The following is a 21,627-nucleotide window of genomic DNA, read 5'->3' as shown; positions in this document are numbered from 1 at the left end:
TACAGATTCAGTGCAACCTCTATCAAACTACCAATGGCATTTTTCACAGAACTAGAACAAAAAATTTCACAATTTGTATGGAGACACAAAAGACCCCGAATAGCCAAAGCAATCTTAAGGAAGAAAAATGGAGCTGGAGGAATCAGGCTCCCTGACTTCAGACTATATTACAAAGCTACTGTAATCAAGACAGTATGGTACTGGCACAAAAACAGAAATATAGATCAATGGAACAGGATAGAAAGCTCAGAGATCTACCGACGCATATATGATCACCTTACCTTTGATAAAGGAGGCAAGAATATACAATGGAGAAAAGACAGCCTCTTCAATAAGTGGTGCTGTGAAAACTGGACAGCTACATGTAAAAGACTGAAATTAGAACACTCCCTAACACCATACACAAAAATAAACTCAAAATGAATTAAAGACCTAAATGTAAGCCCAGACACCATCAAACTCTTAGAGGAAAACATAGGCAGAACACTCTGTGACATAAATCACAGCAAGATCCGTTTTGATCCACCTCCTAGAAAGAAAAACAAAAATAACAAATGGGACCTAATGAAAGTTAAAAGTTTTTGCACAGCAAAGGAAACTATAAACGGGACAAAAAGACAATCCTCAGAATGGGAGAAAATATTTGCAAATGAAGCAACTGACAAAGGATTAATCTCCAAAATACACAAGCAGTTCATGCTGCTCAATATCAGAAAAACAAATAACCCAATCCAAAAATGGGCAGAAGACCTAAATAGACATTTCTCCAAAGAAGATATACAGATTGCCAACAAACACATGAAAGGACGCTCAACATCACTAATCATTAGAGAAATGCAAATCAAAACTACAATTAGATATCACTTCATGCTGGTCAGAATGGCCATCATCAAAAAATCTATAAACAATAAATGCTGGAGAGGGTGTGGAGAAAAGGGAACCCTCTTGTACTGTTGGTGGGAGTGTAAATTGATACAGCCACTGTGGAGAACAGTATGGAGGTTCCTTTAAAAAACTAAAGATAGAACTACCATATGACCCAGCAATCCCACTACTGGGCACACACCCTGAGAAAACCATACTTCACAAAGAGTCTTGCACCACAATGTTCACTGCAGCACTATTTACGATAGCCAGGACGTGGAAGCAACCTAAGTGTCCATCGACAGATGAATGGATAAAGATATGGCACATATATACAATGGAATATTACTCAGCCATAAAAAGAAACAAAACTGAGTTATTTGCAGTGAGGTGGGTGGACCTAGAGACTGTCATACAGAGTGAAGTGAGAAAGAGAAAAACAAATAACATATGCTAATACATGTATACGGAATCTAAAGAAAAAACAACAAAAATGGTTCTGAAGAACCTAGGGGCAGGACAGGAATAAAGATGGAGACGTAGAGAATGGACTTGAGGACACGGGGAGGGGAAGTATAAGGTGGGATGAAGTGAGAGAGTAGCACTGACATATATACACTACCAAATGTAAAACAGACAGCTAATGGGAAGCAGCTGCATAGCACAGGGAGATCAGCTCGGTGCTTTGTGTCCCCCCAGAGGGGTGGGATAGGGAGGGTGGGAGGGAGATGCAAGAGGGAAAAGACATGGGGATATATGTATACATAAAGCTGATTCACTTTGTTGTACAGCAGAAACTAACACACCATTGTAAAGCAATTATACTCCAATAAAGATATTAAAAAAATAACTATGAGAATTCCATGTTTAAAATAGAATTTATTGCCCTACATGCATAATCTTCTATTCTGAGCAAATTAGACAGCTATACTAATATTCTGACTCTGGTAGCTCTTTATAGTTTGGCTTTTACTGAGGGTTTTCAACTCCGAATATGAACTACATGGAATACCAGAGGACGATACAGAACCAATGAATCAGATTTAGGAGGAAACTTAAAATTCAACGTCTTGACATCTTTTTATTTGATGCAATTCAATAAACATTTACTCACTTTGAGAGAGATCCTCAGAGGGGTTAGGAGAATCAAAGTCTTAGATCTCAAGGATTTCACATAACAAACAGGATACAAAACAAGGTAGATACTCTACAACTAAACAAAAATTGGATAGGGACCCAAAAGTTACAAAGTGCTGTGGATATTCAAAGGGAGATGGTACCTAAGATTGGCCTTAATTGGAAGTTAGAATTTTCACACAGAACTAATATTCCAGGCATGAAAGAAGAAAGGATAGAGAGAAGAGATTCAAGAGTTTACAAAACATGAGAATATAACGGACTCTGTAAAAAAGTGTTCACATATCCTTTGTGGAACCAAAAGTGTGAAAAAATGAATACATAATTACCAAGAACTTCAGGAGAGAGAAAGGAGCCAATTAGTGTTGAAAGCTACAGCAGGGTTAAGAGAATAAAGATAGAAATTATCAAGAATGTATCATAATCAGGTCATTGGTGGCCTTACCTGACCTCAGTGGTGAGATCAGAAACTAAAGACATTTCAGAGTAGAAAAACAAAAGTGGCTCAATATAAAAGGCTCATCATGAAAGAGAATAATTAAGGTAAGGAGAAAAACAGAGTTTTAGAATATGGAAGACCTGAACATGTTTGATGACAGAGCGAAAGGAGTCAACAGAAAGGTAAAAATGGAAAGATTCAAACGAAAGAAGGTATACTTAATATTTGGAACAAAGTTACAGAAAGTGGTTGGAAACAAAAGCATGCAAAGAGGAAAGATGGGCCTTGGAAAGGAAAAGGGACTTTTTTCCTCTGGGAAAAAAGGATGAGCATTTCTCTGAGAAAAAAGGATGAGCATTTCTCTGAGAGAAGAGCAAGGAAGTTGAGGGATCCTGAAAAGGCTTGAAAAGAAAGTGCTTGGAAATCTTAGGAGCACAGGCATTTGACAAGGGCAGGAAGAAAATCAGCAGGAGACAAATAGAAAGGATTCTAGCAGCAGTGAGGGCTTAGCTGGATTCAGAAACAGAAATCTGCGGAGATACAATCAGCATATTTGATGACTTTCTCCCAATAACCTCAGAAGCCCGGGACGCTAGGGGGAGAAAGCAAATTGTGGGAAAGGAAACCAAAAAATGACTTGCCTGAAATAAAATTACTCAAGTTGGCAGGGCTGAGACAAGTGCCCAGCCAGCTCTGGCTTCTAGTTCAGCACTCTCCTTTGACTATGCTGCCTTCTTTTTAAACAAAACTTTCCTAAAGATGGTTAAGTTTAAAAGTTAATTGCCAGTTTTAAAGTTTTAAAACCATGCTATTAAAGCAAGGTAATGAAATAGTTGTTCTTTGAGCACTACCACAATAAAATTAGGACTTTTTTTTACTTGTATAACGTCATCAGTTGTGAAAAGTCAGAAGGGTTCATTGCCAGACAAAACCCAGAATGTCACTTACCTGGCAGCTTCAGGAAAACCCATCTTGTACAGCGTGACAACTACTGCTCCTCCGAGGCCTAAATTATGCTGCAGAGCAACCTTTGCACCAGGAACTTGCCTTTTTCCGGCTTCCCCTCTCAGCTGCCAGCAGAGTTCAGCGCACTGAGCCAGACCTAACAAATCGAACGCAGAACAGTCAGATTCCGTTGGTTTAGAAAGCTAAAGGCAGACAAGGGCTAACGTTTAATTGTGACTTTTAACTAAACCATTTTATTCAGCCAAGACGACGTTTGCCTAAGTAAGAACTTCTCTTAAAAGCCTGGAGGGTTTTTGCAGCTAGCTATTTTTTCTCCCTAAGTAATCTCTGTATTTAGACAATATTCAGGCTTCAGAAATTCCTTGTGCTCTTTAAATTTATCCAACCTGCCATTTTTTGGCAATGTTGAAAGAGAAAAACACTGAATATACCGTTCTCTGGCTGACGCAAAACAGCATAAAATAATTTAATTTTACCATTTTTAATGTATCTAAAGAATATAATCTAGGACTTGGGAGTTGACTTTCCCTAAAATATTTAGCTGGTATGGGAAATTTTCCTATTATTCTCCTCAAAAAGTTCCTAGAAAGAATGTTTTCTAGACTAGCTATTCACAGCTATTCCAAAAATAGCACTGGATTCACAAAAATAGCATTTTGTCCTCTGGATAATAAAATCAGAGATTTTTAGAGCTGGAGAGAACTAAATAATGTTGAAACCAAACCCCCCTAAAACTGAGTTCCCTTACCGAGTTTATGATTAATCTCTCTATCCAAAACTTTATTCCCTTACTTGTCTCCTCTGACCTCAATCCCTTTCTTGTCCCCTCAATTCTGTGCTAACTGAACACTAATTAATCAGAGTCAGTTGACTAAGATTGCTGTTGTTAATAACATCGTTACTGTATTCAAATTGCTGTTGTAGATACCATCATACAAACTCAAGTTGTTTTTCCAGGCAAGATGAGCTCACAACCCCCAGAGCCATGGACCACCTGGCCAGAGAATCATAAACCAGACACATTCTGACTCCCAAAACCATGATTAAGAAATGTCACACATATACACACTACTATATATAAAATAGATAACTAATAAGAACCTACTGTATAGCACAGGGAACTCTACTCAATACTCTGTAATGACCTATATGGGAAAAGAATCTAAAGGAGTGGATATATGTATAACTGATACACTTTGCTGTACAGCAGAAACTAATACAACATTGTAAATCAACTATACTCCAATAAAAATTAATTAATAAAAAAATACACGTGTTCAATAATGAAAGAGAAATGTCACAGAAATGTCTTGAGACGATGATTAATTACAGTTTCCTTGTTCTTCCCCTTTAAAACATCCTTAACTCAAAGACCAAGATGGAGTGGATCTGAGACTTGTCTCCCACTCCCTTTCTTGGCGCCCTGCAAATAAACCCTTACTTTGCTGCAAACACCCACTATCAGAGTTTGCTTTCTGTGCCAAGCCATGGGCACAGGAGCCCTTGCTCAGTTACAAAGGTAGCAATGAGAAACTGTAAAATTAAGTAATTTGTGAATGGTCACAAAGCAGGCTAATTCCAGAGTTGAGATTAGAAGCCAAGTCTCCTGATTTACATCTGTTTTTCTCCCACACCAGCTATTCAAGGATAGTTTAGTTAAGAATGTTGGATAGACTGGTTTCATCGTTCCAGAAGCAGAGCAAACTGGTCTACCTATAAAGTCTTTTCTTCCACCTACACCCCCAATCACAAGGTCTGATTCCCGAATACCTATGACAGTTTTCTGTATAACCCCAACCTTCTCAAGAAATTTAACTGCCATTTCTCCTTTCTAAGCAATGTCTACATATTTTTACAGAATATATATTTTAAATACTGTTTTAAAATAAGTAATTCTACATCTTGTAATGAATTTTTGAATTGTGAACATTTTGAATATTAAGGTCAAAGTGAATAATTCTACTAATATATCCAAATTTTGGGGCAATCAGTTTTACTTGAAATCTGCCATACAAAAAGCTTAAACATTTATGAATACATAAGACCAAAAAAAGTATTCAGACTGGTCTTATGTATATGTGGGTGGGGAAATAGGGCTAGTTCTCTTCCCCAAAGAGTAAATATACATAGTTTATAAATATTTGAGAAAAATACTCAACTTTACCTTGATCAAATAGAAAGATACTGTTTTAACCAATCACATTGGTCAAGATGTTTAAAAATGGAGGTAATCAATGCTGGGGAGACTATGGCATGACAGCCACCTTCATACAGTAAGGGTAAAAGTTCAAACTGGTACAACCTTTTTGGAAAGCAATGTAAAAAATTATTAAGAGCATTAAAAATGCCTTGAAAACCATTCTATGGAAATAATCAAGCATAGGAAAAGTCTTACACACAAAGCTATCTGTTTATCACTTTCTTAGAATAGTGAAAAACTAGATAATCTACAAGTGAAATAACTGGCGAATGGTTATATGAATTATGACCTATCCATATGACAAAGTACTATGTTCCTATTTAAAATGATGTATCCAAAAATTTTAATAGTTTAGGAAAATGTTTATGATATAATCTTAGTAAAAAATGCAAGGAACCCTTTAGATATTCATCTACCCATCCATCCAACAAATATTTACTGAATGCCTAATATGTGCTGACACTGCTCAAGGCTCAGAAGATCTAATAAATAAGATAGGCATATAAAGGTACACAGCCTACTTAAGGAATAGAAAGTTAAGTGAATGAGGCTAGAGAGTGCTCAAGACAGCCAGTGAGAGTGAGAGAGAAGGGGGTGAAAAGGGAGAGAGGGAGTTGGGGGAGGGAGGCAGGCAGAAGGGGAGAGAGTGAGGGGGAGAGAAGGAGGGAGAGAGAGAACATGAATGTACTGGAAGCACCAGATTTTGCAATAATCTCAGTCACACCATACGACTGATACTGTAGAAGATGTGGTATACTGTGTTAAATCTCTACTCATGATTTGCTAAACTCACTTGTGGCAAAAAAAGGAAGAAGGGAGGGAGGGAGGGAATAAAGATCCATGTTAACTTATTTATTCACTTTTAACAAAAGACGACAGTGAGAAAACATACTGATTATATGAGTTTTCTCGTTATCTGCTTTCAGAATAACCTGGCATTTCTTGCATTTCTAGAATCTAGATTTGTGAAGGGTGGAAGTCAAAAGTTGGCCTCAGAAATCTACTTGCCAAGAAGACGCAGAAGATAGTTATGAAAGCATAAACTATATGAGCAACACATTTTAAAATTTTTCCTTCCTTGAATAACTTCTGGCACTGAATTAAAAACCATATTTTTCCTCTCCTTGGGGAAAAAAAACTATCAAACATGAACACAATATATTTATAAATTGTGGAGGGAGATAGGAATGGGCATCCTGTCAAAGTAGTATATTCAAACAGTAATGTCCTTCTTAAAGTCTCTTACGAAGGGGAAAAAACGTTTTAACCTTGTTACTTCATTTTACTACCATCTTGCTGCAAAAATTTCCTAACAAGATGTTGGTCAATCTTTTAATACAAAAATAATTAGCCTAGGACTCAGCTACATAGTTATATAGTCTGGTTGCTACTGAAAATAAGCTATTCAAATATGTATCAGGCACTCCACTAAGTACTGAAGATACAAAGAATTCACAGTGTAATATGAAGTGCTAATAAAGATAAGTACTAAGTGCTATGGAAATCCACAGAATGGAAAAACTACAGGGAATAATATCTTGAGATATTACCCGAGGTCTTTTCTTCCTCCTGCTTCCCTGAACCCATAGCTCTTCCTATACCATTAAGACAGTCAAGTACAAAAAGTCATAATTTAGCTTTAGTTTCAAATTAGACATCTAAAGACCTTAGCATAAACAGCATAAAAAAGCATGTTTTTCTATTGTTGGAGGCTGGCTTTTTGAGAAAGCAGATTTTTGAGCTTTAAAGGGCAAAAAGCGTTAATGGACTCAGCATACACTGAAAAATGCACAGTTATTAAGATCAGTTTTTCCCTCCAAAAGTTATAAAATTATCAACCTAGAATGCTATCAAAAGTACAATATATTTCAAGAACAAAAGTAACAAGGATATTTTCAGACAAAATAAGCTGAAAGAATTCATCACCATACTGTAACACCCACACTATAAATGTTAAAGGAAATCCTTTAGGCAGTAAGAAAATGATAGCAGATGGAAATATGAATTTACACAAAGGAATGAAGTGGTAACTACATTAATCTTAAATAGATAAGGTTTCTTATTGTTTAATCTCTTTAGGAGATAACTGATTATTTAAACAAAAATAATTTCTTGTGGGGTTTAAAACATATGTAAAAGAAAAATTTACAACTACAGTATTATAAGGCCTGGACAGGAAAAATGGAAGTATACTGTTGTAAGGTTCTTTTACTATTAGTGAGCTCGTATAATAACACTTGAAGATAGGCTATGATAATAAAGGTAAAATGGAGAAATAAAAAATAATCCAAAAGTAGGATGATGAAAAGAGAGAAATGGGAATAAAGGACAGCTGGGACAAAGAGAACACAAATAGCCATACTAATAATCATATCAAATATAAATAGTCTAAACACCCCAATCAAAGACAGAGATTGTCAGTGTGGAGAAAAAAAACAAGACCCAACTAAATGCTGCCAATGCACTTGAAACATAAAATCACAAATAGGTTAAAACTAAAAAGATAGAAAAAGATATACCATGTTAGCACTAGTTAAAATCTGAAAGCTGGAGTGGCCATATTAAATCAGCCAAAGCAGATTTCAGAGCAAAGACTTGCCAGAGCAAAGAAGGCCATTTCATGAAGATAAAGGGGAAAAGATAAAACTGTCTTTATTCACAGATAATATGATTGTCTATATAGAAAACCTGATGCAGTTTTTAAACAACTACTAGGATTAATAAGTGAGTTTTAGCAAGGCTATAAGATGAATAAACAAAAATTGATTGTATTTCTACATACTAGTAATGAAAGCTTGAAACTGAAAAAATACCATTCACAATAGCATCAAAAATATGAAATACTTAGGGGTAAATCTGACAAATATTTGCCCCTAAGTATTTACCCCATAATCTGACAAATATGTGCAAGACCTGTACAGTGAAAACTATATTTCTGAAAAAAGTTAAAGACTTTTTAAAATAAATAAATATATTAATATTTTTATTAATTTATTAATTATTAAATTTTTAATTAATAAATTTTTAATTTATTTTATTTTAATATATTTAATAAATAAATTTTATTAATTTATTAATTAATAAATTATTAATTTATTTTAATATTATATATTAAATATATTTTGTTTATAAGTCAGAAGATTCACTATTGTTTGAATCTCAATTCTCCCCCAGATAAATCTATACATTCAACATAATCCTAAAAAAAATCCCAGGAAAATTTTTTGTAGAAATCAACAAGCTTATTCTAAAATTTCTATAAAAATACAAAGGAGCTAGAATAGCCAAACAACTCTAAAAAAGAAGAATTAAGTTGGGAGGCTAAGGCTACCTAATATCAAGAACAATTACAAAGGTACAGTAATCAAAACAGTATGGTACTCATGTAAAGATAGACACATAGATTAACTGGACAGAAAAAGACAGACCACAAATAATGCCCACATATTTATGAACAACTGATTTTTGACAAAGGTAATGCAGTGGACAAAGTATAGATAAATAAATGGCACTCCAACAACAGGAAATCCATATGTAAAAAATGGACTCAGATCCACACTTTGTGCCATACATAAAAATTAATTCAAAATGGGTCAAAGATCTAAATGTAAGGCTTAAAGTATAAAACATCTAGGAGAAAACATAGGAAAAGATCTTTGTGACTCAGGGTTAGACAAAGATGTCTTAGACAGGACTTAACCATAATTAAAAACTTCTGCTCTTTAAAAGACACTAGCAAGAGAATGAAAAGGAAAGTCACAGACTGGGAGAAAATCTTTGCAAAGCATATATTTAGTAAAGAACTTGTATACAGGATACATAAAGAACTCTCAAAACTCATTGAAGAAGATATAAAGATGACAAATAAGCACATAAAAAACTGTTTAACATCATTAGCCAGTAGGAAAATGCAAATTAAAACCACAAGAAGATGCCACTACATACTGATTAGAATGGCTAAAATTTAAAAAGCTGACCATACCAAGTGCTGACGAGGATGTGGAAGAACTAGAACTCTCATACACAGCTGGTGGGAAGGCAAAATAGTATGACCACTTTGGAAATCAGTTTGACAGTTTCTTTTTTTGTTGTTTTTTTAAATTAATTTATTTATTTTGGCTGCGCCAGGCCTTAGTTGCAGCATGTGGGATCCTTTAGTTGCAGCATGTGGACTTCTTAGTTGGGGCATGCATGAAGGATCTAGTTCTCTGACCAGGGATTGAACCTGGGCCTCCTGCATTGGTAGCGTGGAGTCTTACCCACTGGACCACCAGGGAAGTCCCCAGTTTGACAGTTTCTTAAAAGTTAAACCTACTTGGTCTTCCCTGCTGGCACAGTGGTTGAGAGTCTGCCTGCTGATGCAGGGGACATGGGTTCATGCCCTGGTCCAGGAAGATCCCACATGCCGCAGAGCGGCCAGGCCCGTGAGCCATGGCCGCTGAACCTGCGCGTCCAGAGCCTGTGCTCCACAACGGGAGAGGCCACAACAGTGAGAGGCCCACATACCGCAAAAAAAAAAAAAAGTTAAGCCTACACCTGGCATGTGATCCAGTCATTCCACTCCTAAGTATTTACACAAGAGAAAATATAATCCGTGTTTATATAAATATTTACCCATGAATGTTCACAGTAGCTTTATTTGTAATAGCCAAAAACTAGAAACAACCCAAATATCCATCAACAATAAACATGATATATCCATACAGTGGAATACTACTCAGCAATAAAAAGGAATGAACTATTGATACATGCAAATATATGGACAACTCTCAGGCAGACAAAAAGAAAGATAACATACTGTAGAATTCCATTTATACAAAACTCTAGAAAATGCAAATTAATCTACAGTGACAGAAAACACTCCTTTGGGATGTGGGGTAGGAAATAGTGGGAAGGAGGGATTACAAAGATGTATATATGACAAAACTTTTGGGGTTGATGGACATGTTCACTATCTTGACTATGGTGATGGTTTAACAGGTGGATATATATGTCAAACTTATTAAATTGTACATTTTAAATATGTGCAGTTGAAGATGGCAGTGTGGGAAGATGCGGAGTTAGTGTCTCCCCACGACTACGGCAACTGTTGGCTGCTGGTGGGGGACTCTGACGCCCAAGGAGATGGGAGGAACCCCAAAGTGAACTGGTAGGATGTAGGGGGACTGAGTGGGGAGGAGAACTGGAGGCCAGACAGGATCAGTGCCCCTGAGGCTGGGAAGATCAGGAGAGGCAGGTGGGAGGAGCCATCCAGGAGAAAGGGGAGAGGAGCGGAGGGTGATTGCCCCGCCCACTGGGGCCCAGGGAGCCTGTTGAGCTCCCAGGCTGGTCTCCTGCCCTCCAAAGCCCCCTCCAGGCCGTGTGGGCCCTTGGGAGCATAGGAAGGAGGCCAGGGAGATCAGGAGAGGCAGGCGGAAGGGGCCCTCCCAGACCCAAGGAGCAGGAGAGGAGAGGAGGGCATTTGCCCCGCCCACTCGAACCCAGGAAGCCTGTGGGGCTCCCAGCTGAGGTACCCTGCTCTCTGAGACCAGGGGTGGGAGGCACGCCTGGACCCCTTCTGTGCCTTGAGCCTAAGCCCCACGCCCCACATTCCCCAGGGCCTTTCCAGCCCTGTGGGTCCTAAGCATAGGCCCTGCCCACTACCCAAACCTCACCCTTGCTTAGGCCCCGCCCTCCACAGCCAAAGCCTTTCCCCCCTTTTTATTCTTTTCTTTTCCCTCCTCCTCTTTTTTACTATTGCGGTACTGATATACCTTCCGGTTGTTGATTCATCTATATTTTTTATTTTTATATTCTTTCTAACATACCTGTTAGTTTCCTAATCTAATTTTACTTTTTACTTTGTTATTGTTCTTTTCTTTTTTGCCACCCCACATGGCTTGCGGGATCTTGGTTCATGAACCAGGGGTCGGACCGAAGCTCCTCCAGTGGGAGCTCTGAGTCCGAACCACTGGACTAACAGAGAACCTCAGACCCCAGGGAATATTCATCAGAGTGAGATCTCATGGAGTTCCTCATCTCAGTACCAAGACCCAGCTCTACTCAACAGCCTACAAACTCCAGTGTTGGACGCCTCAGGCAAAACAACCAGTAAGACAGGAACACAATCCCACTCATTTAAATAAATTTAAAAAATGAGATGGCAAAAAAATATGTCACAGATGACTGAGCAAGGTAAAAACCTACAAGACCAAATAAATGAGGAAATAGGCACCTACCTGAAAAAGAATTCAGAGTAATGATAGTAAAGATGATCCAGAATCTCAGAAACAGAATGGAGGCACAGATTGAGAAAATACAAGAGATGTTTAACAAAGATCTAGAAGAACTAAAGAACAAACAAACAGAGATGAACAACACAATAACTGAAATGAAAAATACACTAGAAGGAATCAATAACAGAATAACTGAGGCAGAAGAATGGGTAAGTGAGCCAAAAGACAAAATGGTGGAAGTAACTGCCGAGGAGCAGAATAAAGATAAAAGATGAAAAGAATTGAGGACAGTCTCAGAGACCTCTGGGACAACATTAAATGCACCAACATTCGAATTATAGGGGTCCCAGAAGAAGAAGAGAATAAGAAAGGGTCTGAGAAAATATTTGAAGAGATTACAGTCGAAAACTTCCCTAACATGGGAGAGGAAATAGTCACCCAAGTCCAGGAAGCACAGAGAGTCCCATACAGGATAAACCCTAGGAAAAATACACCAAGACACCTATTAATCAAACTAACAAAAATTAAATTCAAAGGAAAAATATTAAAAGCAGCAAGGGAAAAACAAAAAAATAATATACAAAGGAATCCCCATAAGGTTATCAGCTGATTTTTCAGCGTAAACTCTGCAGGCCAGAAGGGCGTGGCAGGATATACTTAAAGTGATGAAATAGAAAAACCTACAACCAAGATTACTCTACCCAGCAAGGATCTCATTCAGATTTGATGGAGAAGTCAAAAGCTTTTCAGACAAGCAAAAGCTAAGAGAATACAGCACCACCAAACCAGCTTTACAACAAATGCTAAAGGAACTTCTCTAGGTGGGAAATACAAGAGAAGAAAAAGATCCACAAAAACAAACCCAAAACAATTAAGAAAATGGTAATAGGAACATACATATAGATAATAACCTTGAATGTAAATGGATTAAATGCCCCAACCAAAAGACACAGACTGGCTGAATGCATACAAAAACAAGACCCATATATATGCTGTCTACAAGAGACCCACTTCAGACCTAGGAACACATACAGACTGAAAGTGAAGGGATGGAAAAAGATATTCTATGCAAATGGAAATCAAAAGAAAGCGGGAGTAGCAATACTCCTATCAGATAAAATAGACTTTAAAATAAAGAATGTTACAAGAGGTAAGAACGGACACCACATAATGATCAAAGGATCAATCTAAAAAGATATAACTATTATAAATGTTTATGCACCCAAGATAGGAGTGCCTCAATACATAAGGCAAATGCTAACAGCCATAAAAGGGGAAATCGACAGTAACACAACCATAGTAGGGGACTTTAACACCCCACTTGCACCAATGGACAGATCATCCAAACAGAAAATAAATAAGGAAACACAAGCTTTAAATGACACAATACACCAGACAGATTTAATTGATATTTATAGAACATTCCACCCAAAAGTGGCAGAATACACTTTCTTCTAAAGTGCACCTGGAACATTCTCCAGGATAAATCACATCTTGGGTCACAAATCAATCCTCAGGAAATTTAAGAAAACTGAAATTGTATCAAGCAACTTTCCTGACCACAACACTATGAAATTGTAAATCAATTACAGGAAAAAAAACTGTAAAAAACACAAATACATGGAGGCTAAACAGTGCACTACTAAATAACCAAGAGATCACTGAAGAAATCAAAGAAGAAATAAAAAATACATAGAAACAAATGAACACAAAAACACAACGACCCAAAACCTATGGGACGCAGCAAAAGCAGTTCTAAGAGGGAAGTTTATAGCAATTCAATCTCACCTCAGGAAACAAGAAAAATCTCATATAAACAATCTAACCCTACACTTAAAACAACTAGAGAAAGAAGAACAAAGAAAACCCAAAGTCAAGAGAAGGAAAGAAATCATAAAGATCAGAGCAGAAATAAATGAAATAGAAACGAAGAAAGCATTAGCAAAGATCAATAAAACTAAAAGCTGGTGCTTTTTTTGTTTACCTTGAGAAGATAAACAAAATTGATAAACCTTAGCCAGACTCATCAAGAAAAAAAAGGAGAGGACGCAAATCAATAAAATTAGAAATGAAGAAGGAGAAATCACAACTGACACCGCAGAAATACAAGGGATTGTAAGAGACTACTACAAATAACTATATGCCAATAAAATGGACAACTATGAAGAAATGGACAAATTCTTGGAAAGCTACAATTTCCCAAGACTGAACCAGGAAGAATTAGAAAATATAAACAGACCAATCACAAGTAATGAAATTGAAACCATAATTAAAAATCTTCCAACAGGGCTTCCCTGGTGGCGCAGTGGTTGAGAGTCCGCCTGCCGATGCAGGGGACACGGGTTAGTGCCCCGGTTAGGGAGGATCCCACATGCCGCAGAGCAGCTGGGCCCGTGAGCCATGGCCGCTGACCTGCGCGTCTGGAGCCGGTGCTCTGCAACAGGAGAGGCCACAGCGGTGAGAGGCCCACGTACCACAAAAAAAAAAAAAATCTTCCAACAAACAAAAGTCCAGGGCCAGATGGCTTCACAGGTGAATTCTATCAAACATTTAGAGAAGAGCTAACACCGATCCTTCTCAAACTCTTCCAAAAAATTGCAGAGGGAGAAACACTCCCAAATTCGTTCTACGAAGCCACCATCACCCTGATACCAAAATCAGACAAAGATGTCACAAAGAAACAAAACTACAGGCCAATATCACTGATGAACATAGATGCAAAAATCCTGAACAAAATACTAGCAAACAGAATCCAACAGCATTCCAAAGGATCATACATCATGATCAAGTGGGATTTACTCCAGGGATGCAAGGATTCTTCAATACACACAAATCAATCAATGTGATACACCACATTAACAAATTAAGGAATAAAAACCATATGCTCATCTAAATAGATGAAGAAAAAGCTTTTGAAAAAATTCAACACCGATTTATGATAAAAACTCTCCAGAAACTGGGCATAGAGGGAAACTACCTCAACATAATAAAGGTCATATATGACAAACCCACAGCAAGCATCACACTCAATAGTGAAAAACTGAGATCTTTTCCACTAAGATCAGGAATAAGACAAGGATGTCCACTCTTGCCACTCTTGTTCAACATAGTTTTGGAAATCCTAGCCACAGCAATCAGAGAAGAAAAAGAAATAAAAGGAATACAAATTGGAAAAGAAGAAGTCACTGTCTGCTGATGACATGATACTATATATACATAGAGAATCCTAAAGATGCCACCAGAAAACTACTAGAGGTAATCAATGAATTTGGTAAGGTTGCAGGATACAAAATTAATGCACAGAAATCTTTGGCATTCCTATACACCAACAATGAAAAATCAGAAAGAGAAATTAAGGAAATCCTCCCATTTACCATTACAGCAAAAAGAATAAAATACCTAGGAATAAACCTGTCTAAGGAGGTGAAAGACTTGTACTCAGAAAACTATAAAACACTGATGAAAGAAATCAAAGATGACATAAACAGATGGAGAAATATACCATGTTCTTGGATTAGAAGAATGAATATTGTGAAAATCACTATACTTACCTAAAGCAATCTACAGATTCAATGCAATCCCTATCAAACTACCAATGGCATTCTTCACAGAATTAGATCAAAAAATTTTACAATTCGTATGGAGACACAAAAGACCCCAAAGAGCTAAAGCAATCTTGAGAAAGAAAAACAGAGTTGGAGGAATCAGGCTCCCTGACTTCAAACTATACCACAAAGCTACAGTAATCAAGACAGTATGGTACTAGCACAAAAACAGAAATACAGATCAATGGTACAGGATGGAATGCCCAGAGATACACCCATGCACATATGGGCACCTAATTTACGACAAAGGAGGCAAGTACATACAATAGAGAAAAGACAGCCTCTTCGATAAGTGGTGCTGGGAAAACTGGACAGCTACATGTAAAAGAATGAAATTAGAACACTACCTAACACCATACACAAAAATAAACTCAAAATGGATTAAAGACTTAAATGTAAGACCAGACACTATAAAACTCTTAGAGGAAAACATAGGAAAAACACTCTTTGACATAAACCACAGCAAGATCTTTTTTGACCCACCTCCTAGAGTACAGGAAATAAAAACAAAAATAAAAAAATGGGACTTAATTAAACTTAAAAGCTTTTGCACAGCAAAGGAAACTACAAACAAGACAAAAAGACAACCCTCGGAATGGGAGAAAATATTTGCAAATGAAGCAACTGACAAATCTCCAAAATATATGAACAGCTCATGTAGCTCAATATCAAAAAAACAAATATCCAGTTAAAAAGTGGGCAGAAGACCTAAATAGACATTTCACCAAGGAAGACATACAGATGGCCAAGAGGCACATGAAAAGATGCTTAGCATCACTAATTATTAGAGAAATGTAAATCAAAACTACAATGAGGTATCATCACCTCATGCTGGTCAGAATGGCCATTATCAAAAAATCTAGAAATAATAAATGCTGGAAAGGGTGTGGTGAAAAGGGAACCCTCTTGCACTGTAGGTGGGAATGTAAATTGATACAACCACTATGGAAAACAGTATGGAAGTTCCTTAAAAAACTAAAAATAGAACTACCATATGACCCAGAAATCCCACTACTGGGCATATACCCTGAGAAAACCACAATTCTAAAAGAGACATGTACCACAATGTTCACTGCAGCACTATTTACAATAGCCAGGACATGGAACCAGCCTAAATGTCCAGCGACAGATGAATGGATAAAGATATGACACATCTATACAATGGAATGTTACTCAGCCATAAAAAGAAATGAAATTGAGTTATTTGCAGTGAGGTGGATGGACTTAGAATCTGTCATACAGAGTGAAGTAAGTCAGAAAGAGATAAACAAATACCAAATGCTAACGCATATATATATGTAATCTAAAAAAAAAAAATGGTACTGATGAATGTAGTTACAGGGCAGGAATAAAGAGGTAGACATAGTGAATGGACTTGAGGACTTGGGGTGGGAGGGGGAAGCTGGGGCAAAGTGAGAGTAGCATGGACATATATACACTACCGAATGTAAAATAGATAGCTGGTGGGAAGCAGCACATAGTACAGGGAGATCGGCTCGGTGCTTTGCAATGACCTAGAGGGGTGGGAGAGGGAGGATGGGAGGGAGGTTCAAGAGGAAGGGGATATGGGGACATGCATATGCATATGGCTGATTCGCTTTGTTGTGCAGCAGAAACTGACACAGTATTGTTAAGCAATTGTACTCCAATAAAGATCTATTAAAAAGATAATAAATAAATATGTGCAGCTGATTATATGTTGATTTTACCCCAAAAGAGCTGTTAAAATAAGAAAATAAAATATGGGATATATAGGCATGATATTCCTTCTCTTTTTCTTGTCAGGAGCAATAAAAGCCAGGGCCTGCTCCTAGCTATCTCTACCTGGCAATAGGTATCAAAAGTAAACATTCTCTCTCAGGCTCCATTTCTCCTGGCACTGAAGAGTGTTCATTAGAGTCTAATGATAAAACTTACCTCCCCTCACAACACAGTGATAAATGTGCAAAATTCTGGGCAACGGGAATGAGGACAGGTCAGTGACCTCTAGGATATGATGAGAGATGAATTTTGGTAAAATGCTATTTAGGCTTTACTGAATTACTGACTTTTTAGAGTCAGTATTGGATTTAGGTTTTGTCAGTCATCATCCTAGAATGTACTTCTTTTAGTGACCCCTTATAGAGTACAAGAAGAGCCAGGCCATGGTTTGAGTATGTTAGGTCAGCTGGCTAAAATTCCATTTACTCTCATTTCATTTTCACCCAACTCCTTAAAACCCAAGTTTATAATACCTTTAAAGGTACTGAAACATGTTAAAAAAAACAAAAAAGTCACACAATAGAATAATATATGTACCATTAAAAATATTAAGAACTATGTGAACTCAGGAGGAGACATAATTCCATCCCTTTGGGATATTAGAGCATCTTAGAATTAGGAAGGATCTAAGAGTGTGTCAAATCTAAGGCCCTAACAGATGGGCAATTCCCCTTACAACATTCCCATCAAGTTGTTAACTTGTATTTCTCATGCACAGCCTCTGTGACAGGCAATATATGCTCTCAGGAGGCAATCTATTCCATTTTTGAAATGCCATGTTAAAAAGTTCTTTCCTGAACAAATATTGCACAATTCTACTTATGTGAGGTACTTAGAGTAGGCAAAATCATGTAGACAATTGGCAGGATGGTGGTTGCCAGGGGTGAGGGGAGAAGAGAATGGGAAGTTATTGTTTAATGGATACAGAGCTTCAGTTTTGCAACCTGAAAAGAGTTCTATGGATGGATGGTGGTTACAGTGACACAACAAGGTAGATGTACTTAATACCACTGACCTGTACACTTAAAATGGTTAAGATGGTAAATTTTATGTTATGTGCATTTTACCACAATTAACAAAGTTTCTTTCCTGCCACAGCCCAAAATCTACCTTCCCATGAATTCTTCCCAATGATCCTAAGTCTTCTCACACTAAACAAGTTTATCCCCTCTGCCCCATACCACCCTTCAGATATTAAAGGAGAAATAATTTATTCAACCCTCTTTAGATGTGCAACATCTTGTATTGGGCACTGTTCAGGGTACAGAGACAAATGAAATATGGATCCTGTCCTCACAGCTCTTAGTCAAACAGAGATTTTTTAAAAGGACATAAATAATTATAATATGCACTACACGCATAAATGTCAAAAGAGAAGTACTGAGAAAGTATAGCAAGAGTTCAGAAAAGGGAAAGATTAATTTATGGAAAGGATCAAGAAATCAGGAAAAGTTTCATAAGATAGATAACACTTGAGATCGACCTTGAAGATGGGCATTTCCACTGAGGAAAAGGGCACTGAAGTAGCGTGTAGTGGTTAAGAGCCTGGACCTTAAAAATACGCTGCCTGGGTTTGAATCCTAGTTTTTCTACGTTCTACCTTGGTGACTTTGGGCAAGTTACTCTGTGCCTCTACGCTCCTCTTTTATAAAATATAAAAAAAATAGATGTGAGAATTAAATGCATTTGTACATGAAGAATACTTAGAAGAATGCCTAGAAATTAGCACTGTATACATGTATTGACTGTTGCTATTATTGAGAAAACAGCAAAGCCAGAGTTTGTAGAGGTGAGAAGGAATTAAACACATCTGAAAAAAGCAAACAGTCCAGTTTAGTTTAAATATGCTTCCTCTTTCTACATCTCCTCCCCCAAAACCCAACTAGATATAAATGCTAGCATAGAATCTGACATGTGGTGGGTATTTAGTAAATCATCACCCCCCCCATTCTCCTTTCCCTTTTTCCTTTCTTCATAGTTCTGGTTTGTGCTTTGCCTAAGGCACCTATATTCTGCCTTGGATTCTAATCATTTGTGTTACATTATCTGCCTCTTGTATGCTTCCTTAGGGCAGTGGTTACCTTGTGTACTCTAGCCCTAGTTCCTAAACCTGATTGGGCATGAAAAGCTCTTGGGGGAACTTTATAAACACATAAGCTGTTTGGATCAACCAGGCTTAGGAACCAGAATTTCTAATGGTAGGGCAGGAATACATATTTTTTAAAGCCACAGGGGATTCTGAATCAGTCCATCAGTAGACACCATATTTGAATACCAGTTACCTACAGCACCTAATGATAATGTAGACATACAATAAGAATTTATTGAACTTTCACAGACTGAAAAATGGAAGATCAGGACAGAAAACGAGGTTGAAGCCTCACTGGAAAGGCACTAAATGCCAGGCTGAATTGATATAAAAGACCAAACTAAATAACCAACTTTCAGCTTCAAAGCAACAATCCCTTATTAAGAGTTTTATCTCAAAAGCACTTTCATGACCTTTCAGTAGACCCCAGACACTAATATGCATTTTCATAAATCAGAGATGGCTAAAAATGAGCTAAAGTCAAATTTTACTTATTCATTTTAAACAAACGTTCAATGTGTTGAACAATATATGTGAAAAAAATTTAAAAACTGGAATAAAATATGATACTATTATTTGGACACTAATTTGCTTTTTGTCGTATGACAATTGCAAAGTAAACCAAAAAAAAAAAAACCCTAAGGTTTATTGTGATTTTTCTAATTGGAAAATCCAAAAGGAATTCATATTTTTAAACTGACAATGAACAAAAGACCATTCAATTCAAATGCATAAACCTCTTTCTCTTCTATTATAAGTACCATTATGGAAGTTAGAAGCTTTTTTTAACCCAGACCTTAACAAGTTAAAATCAGAAACCAGTATTATGGAAAGTTAATTTTAAAGCTAATTCTCCAATGCTGAGTTCCCACCAAAGTAGCAATATCATACAATTAAAAGAATACCATTGGTAGAAGAGAACCTTAAACCTTCCCCACCCCACCTTAACATGTTTTGGAAACACTTACTTAACTGTTTTCTGATTTTCTTAGAATCCTATTGCAGTTTGTTATCCAAGTAACTAGGGCAAAAATATTTAAACAACTCTGAGCTGTCATTCTGATATATTTTCTAGGAGTCTGAATTCTTTCTTCGGCTCCAGCTAATGGCCACGTGTCAGATTTACTTGAAATATATCCAAATCCTCAGTGTGTAGCAAGTAAACATTTACTCTTCAGTAATTCCTCATTTTATGCAGACTACCAATAAAGTCATCAAGATTTATAAATTTTCCTCCCAAAATGTTACACCACCATTAAACACTATCCCTCAAAGACTGATAAGGGGAAAATGTTACCAACAGTGTAGACTCAAATACTGAAAAGAGTTTTCAAAGACTACTGCAGAAGGTACAAGTCTCTCTTTGAAGTATTTAAAAATTGGGCAAATTCTACCTTCCTGGGTGTTTTAGTTTAGTTTTTTTAGTGCCCATGGGAAAGAACTGGATGACCTGTCAAGATTGGCAAAATTGTCTACATTTGATTTTTAAAAATCCAACGTTGACAAGGTTGTAGGAAAAAAAAGCACTCTCATACGCTGTTGTTGGGAATGTGCATTGGTATAATCTTTTTGAAGAAAATGGAGCAATATCCATCCATTTTAAAATACGTACTATCCTTTGACATAGGAAGTCCACTGTTTGGAATTTATCCTATGGGTATACTTGAAAAAGTATGCAAAGACACAAGATGGTTAGTGCAACATTGTTTGTAATAACAAACTTGACATAACCTATATGTCTATCCATAAGTGAATCACTAGGTAAACTTCTTGTAATCAGAATACTATGCAGGCATTAAAAAGAATAAAGACTAGCTATAAGTGATAATACAGAAAAAATTTTAAGATGTAAGCAAAAAAGCAGTCTACAATATGATAAATATACACATATACAAACATACATTCAGAAAGACTATAAATACATATATACATATATATTTGTATAAGCATAACAATTTTTGGAAAAATAGAAAAGAAATTTTAAAAGCAGTTGACTCTGAGGAATAGAACTAAACCTAAGGAGAAAGAGAAATACTTGTTAGATGTTAAAATTTGTCCAGCACAGGGAACTCTACTCAATTCTCTGTGATGACCTATGTGGGAAAAGAATCTAAAATTGAGTGGATATATGTATATGTATAACTGATTCACTTTGCTGTACAGCAGAAACTAACACAACACTGTAAATCAACTACACTCCATTAAAAACTAATTTAAAAAATGTTAAAATTTGTCATCCAGCTATAATATTAAAAAGCAGGGCTTCCCTGGTGGCGCAGTGGTTGAGAGTCTGCCTGCCAATGCAGGGGACACGGGTTCGAGCCCTGGTCTGGGAAGATCCCACGTGCCAC

General features: G+C 36.9%; 1 protein-coding gene across 2 annotated transcripts in view; it reads right to left on the bottom strand.

Moving 5' to 3' along the window:
* The window catches only part of SCP2 (sterol carrier protein 2), a 163,755-nt gene that overhangs the window by 50,613 nt on the left and 91,515 nt on the right, over positions 1-21,627 (bottom strand). For both annotated transcript variants that reach the window (XM_060022190.1, XM_060022200.1), the window contains one exon: positions 3,389-3,542. In XM_060022190.1, the coding sequence (XP_059878173.1) occupies positions 3,389-3,542 (154 nt within the window). The remainder of the gene's footprint in view (positions 1-3,388; positions 3,543-21,627) is intronic.

Source organism: Delphinus delphis, chromosome 1 (genome assembly GCF_949987515.2).
Source record: "Delphinus delphis chromosome 1, mDelDel1.2, whole genome shotgun sequence".
Lineage (NCBI taxonomy): Eukaryota > Metazoa > Chordata > Mammalia > Artiodactyla > Delphinidae > Delphinus > Delphinus delphis.
This window is presented reverse-complemented; position numbering and strand designations above follow the sequence as displayed.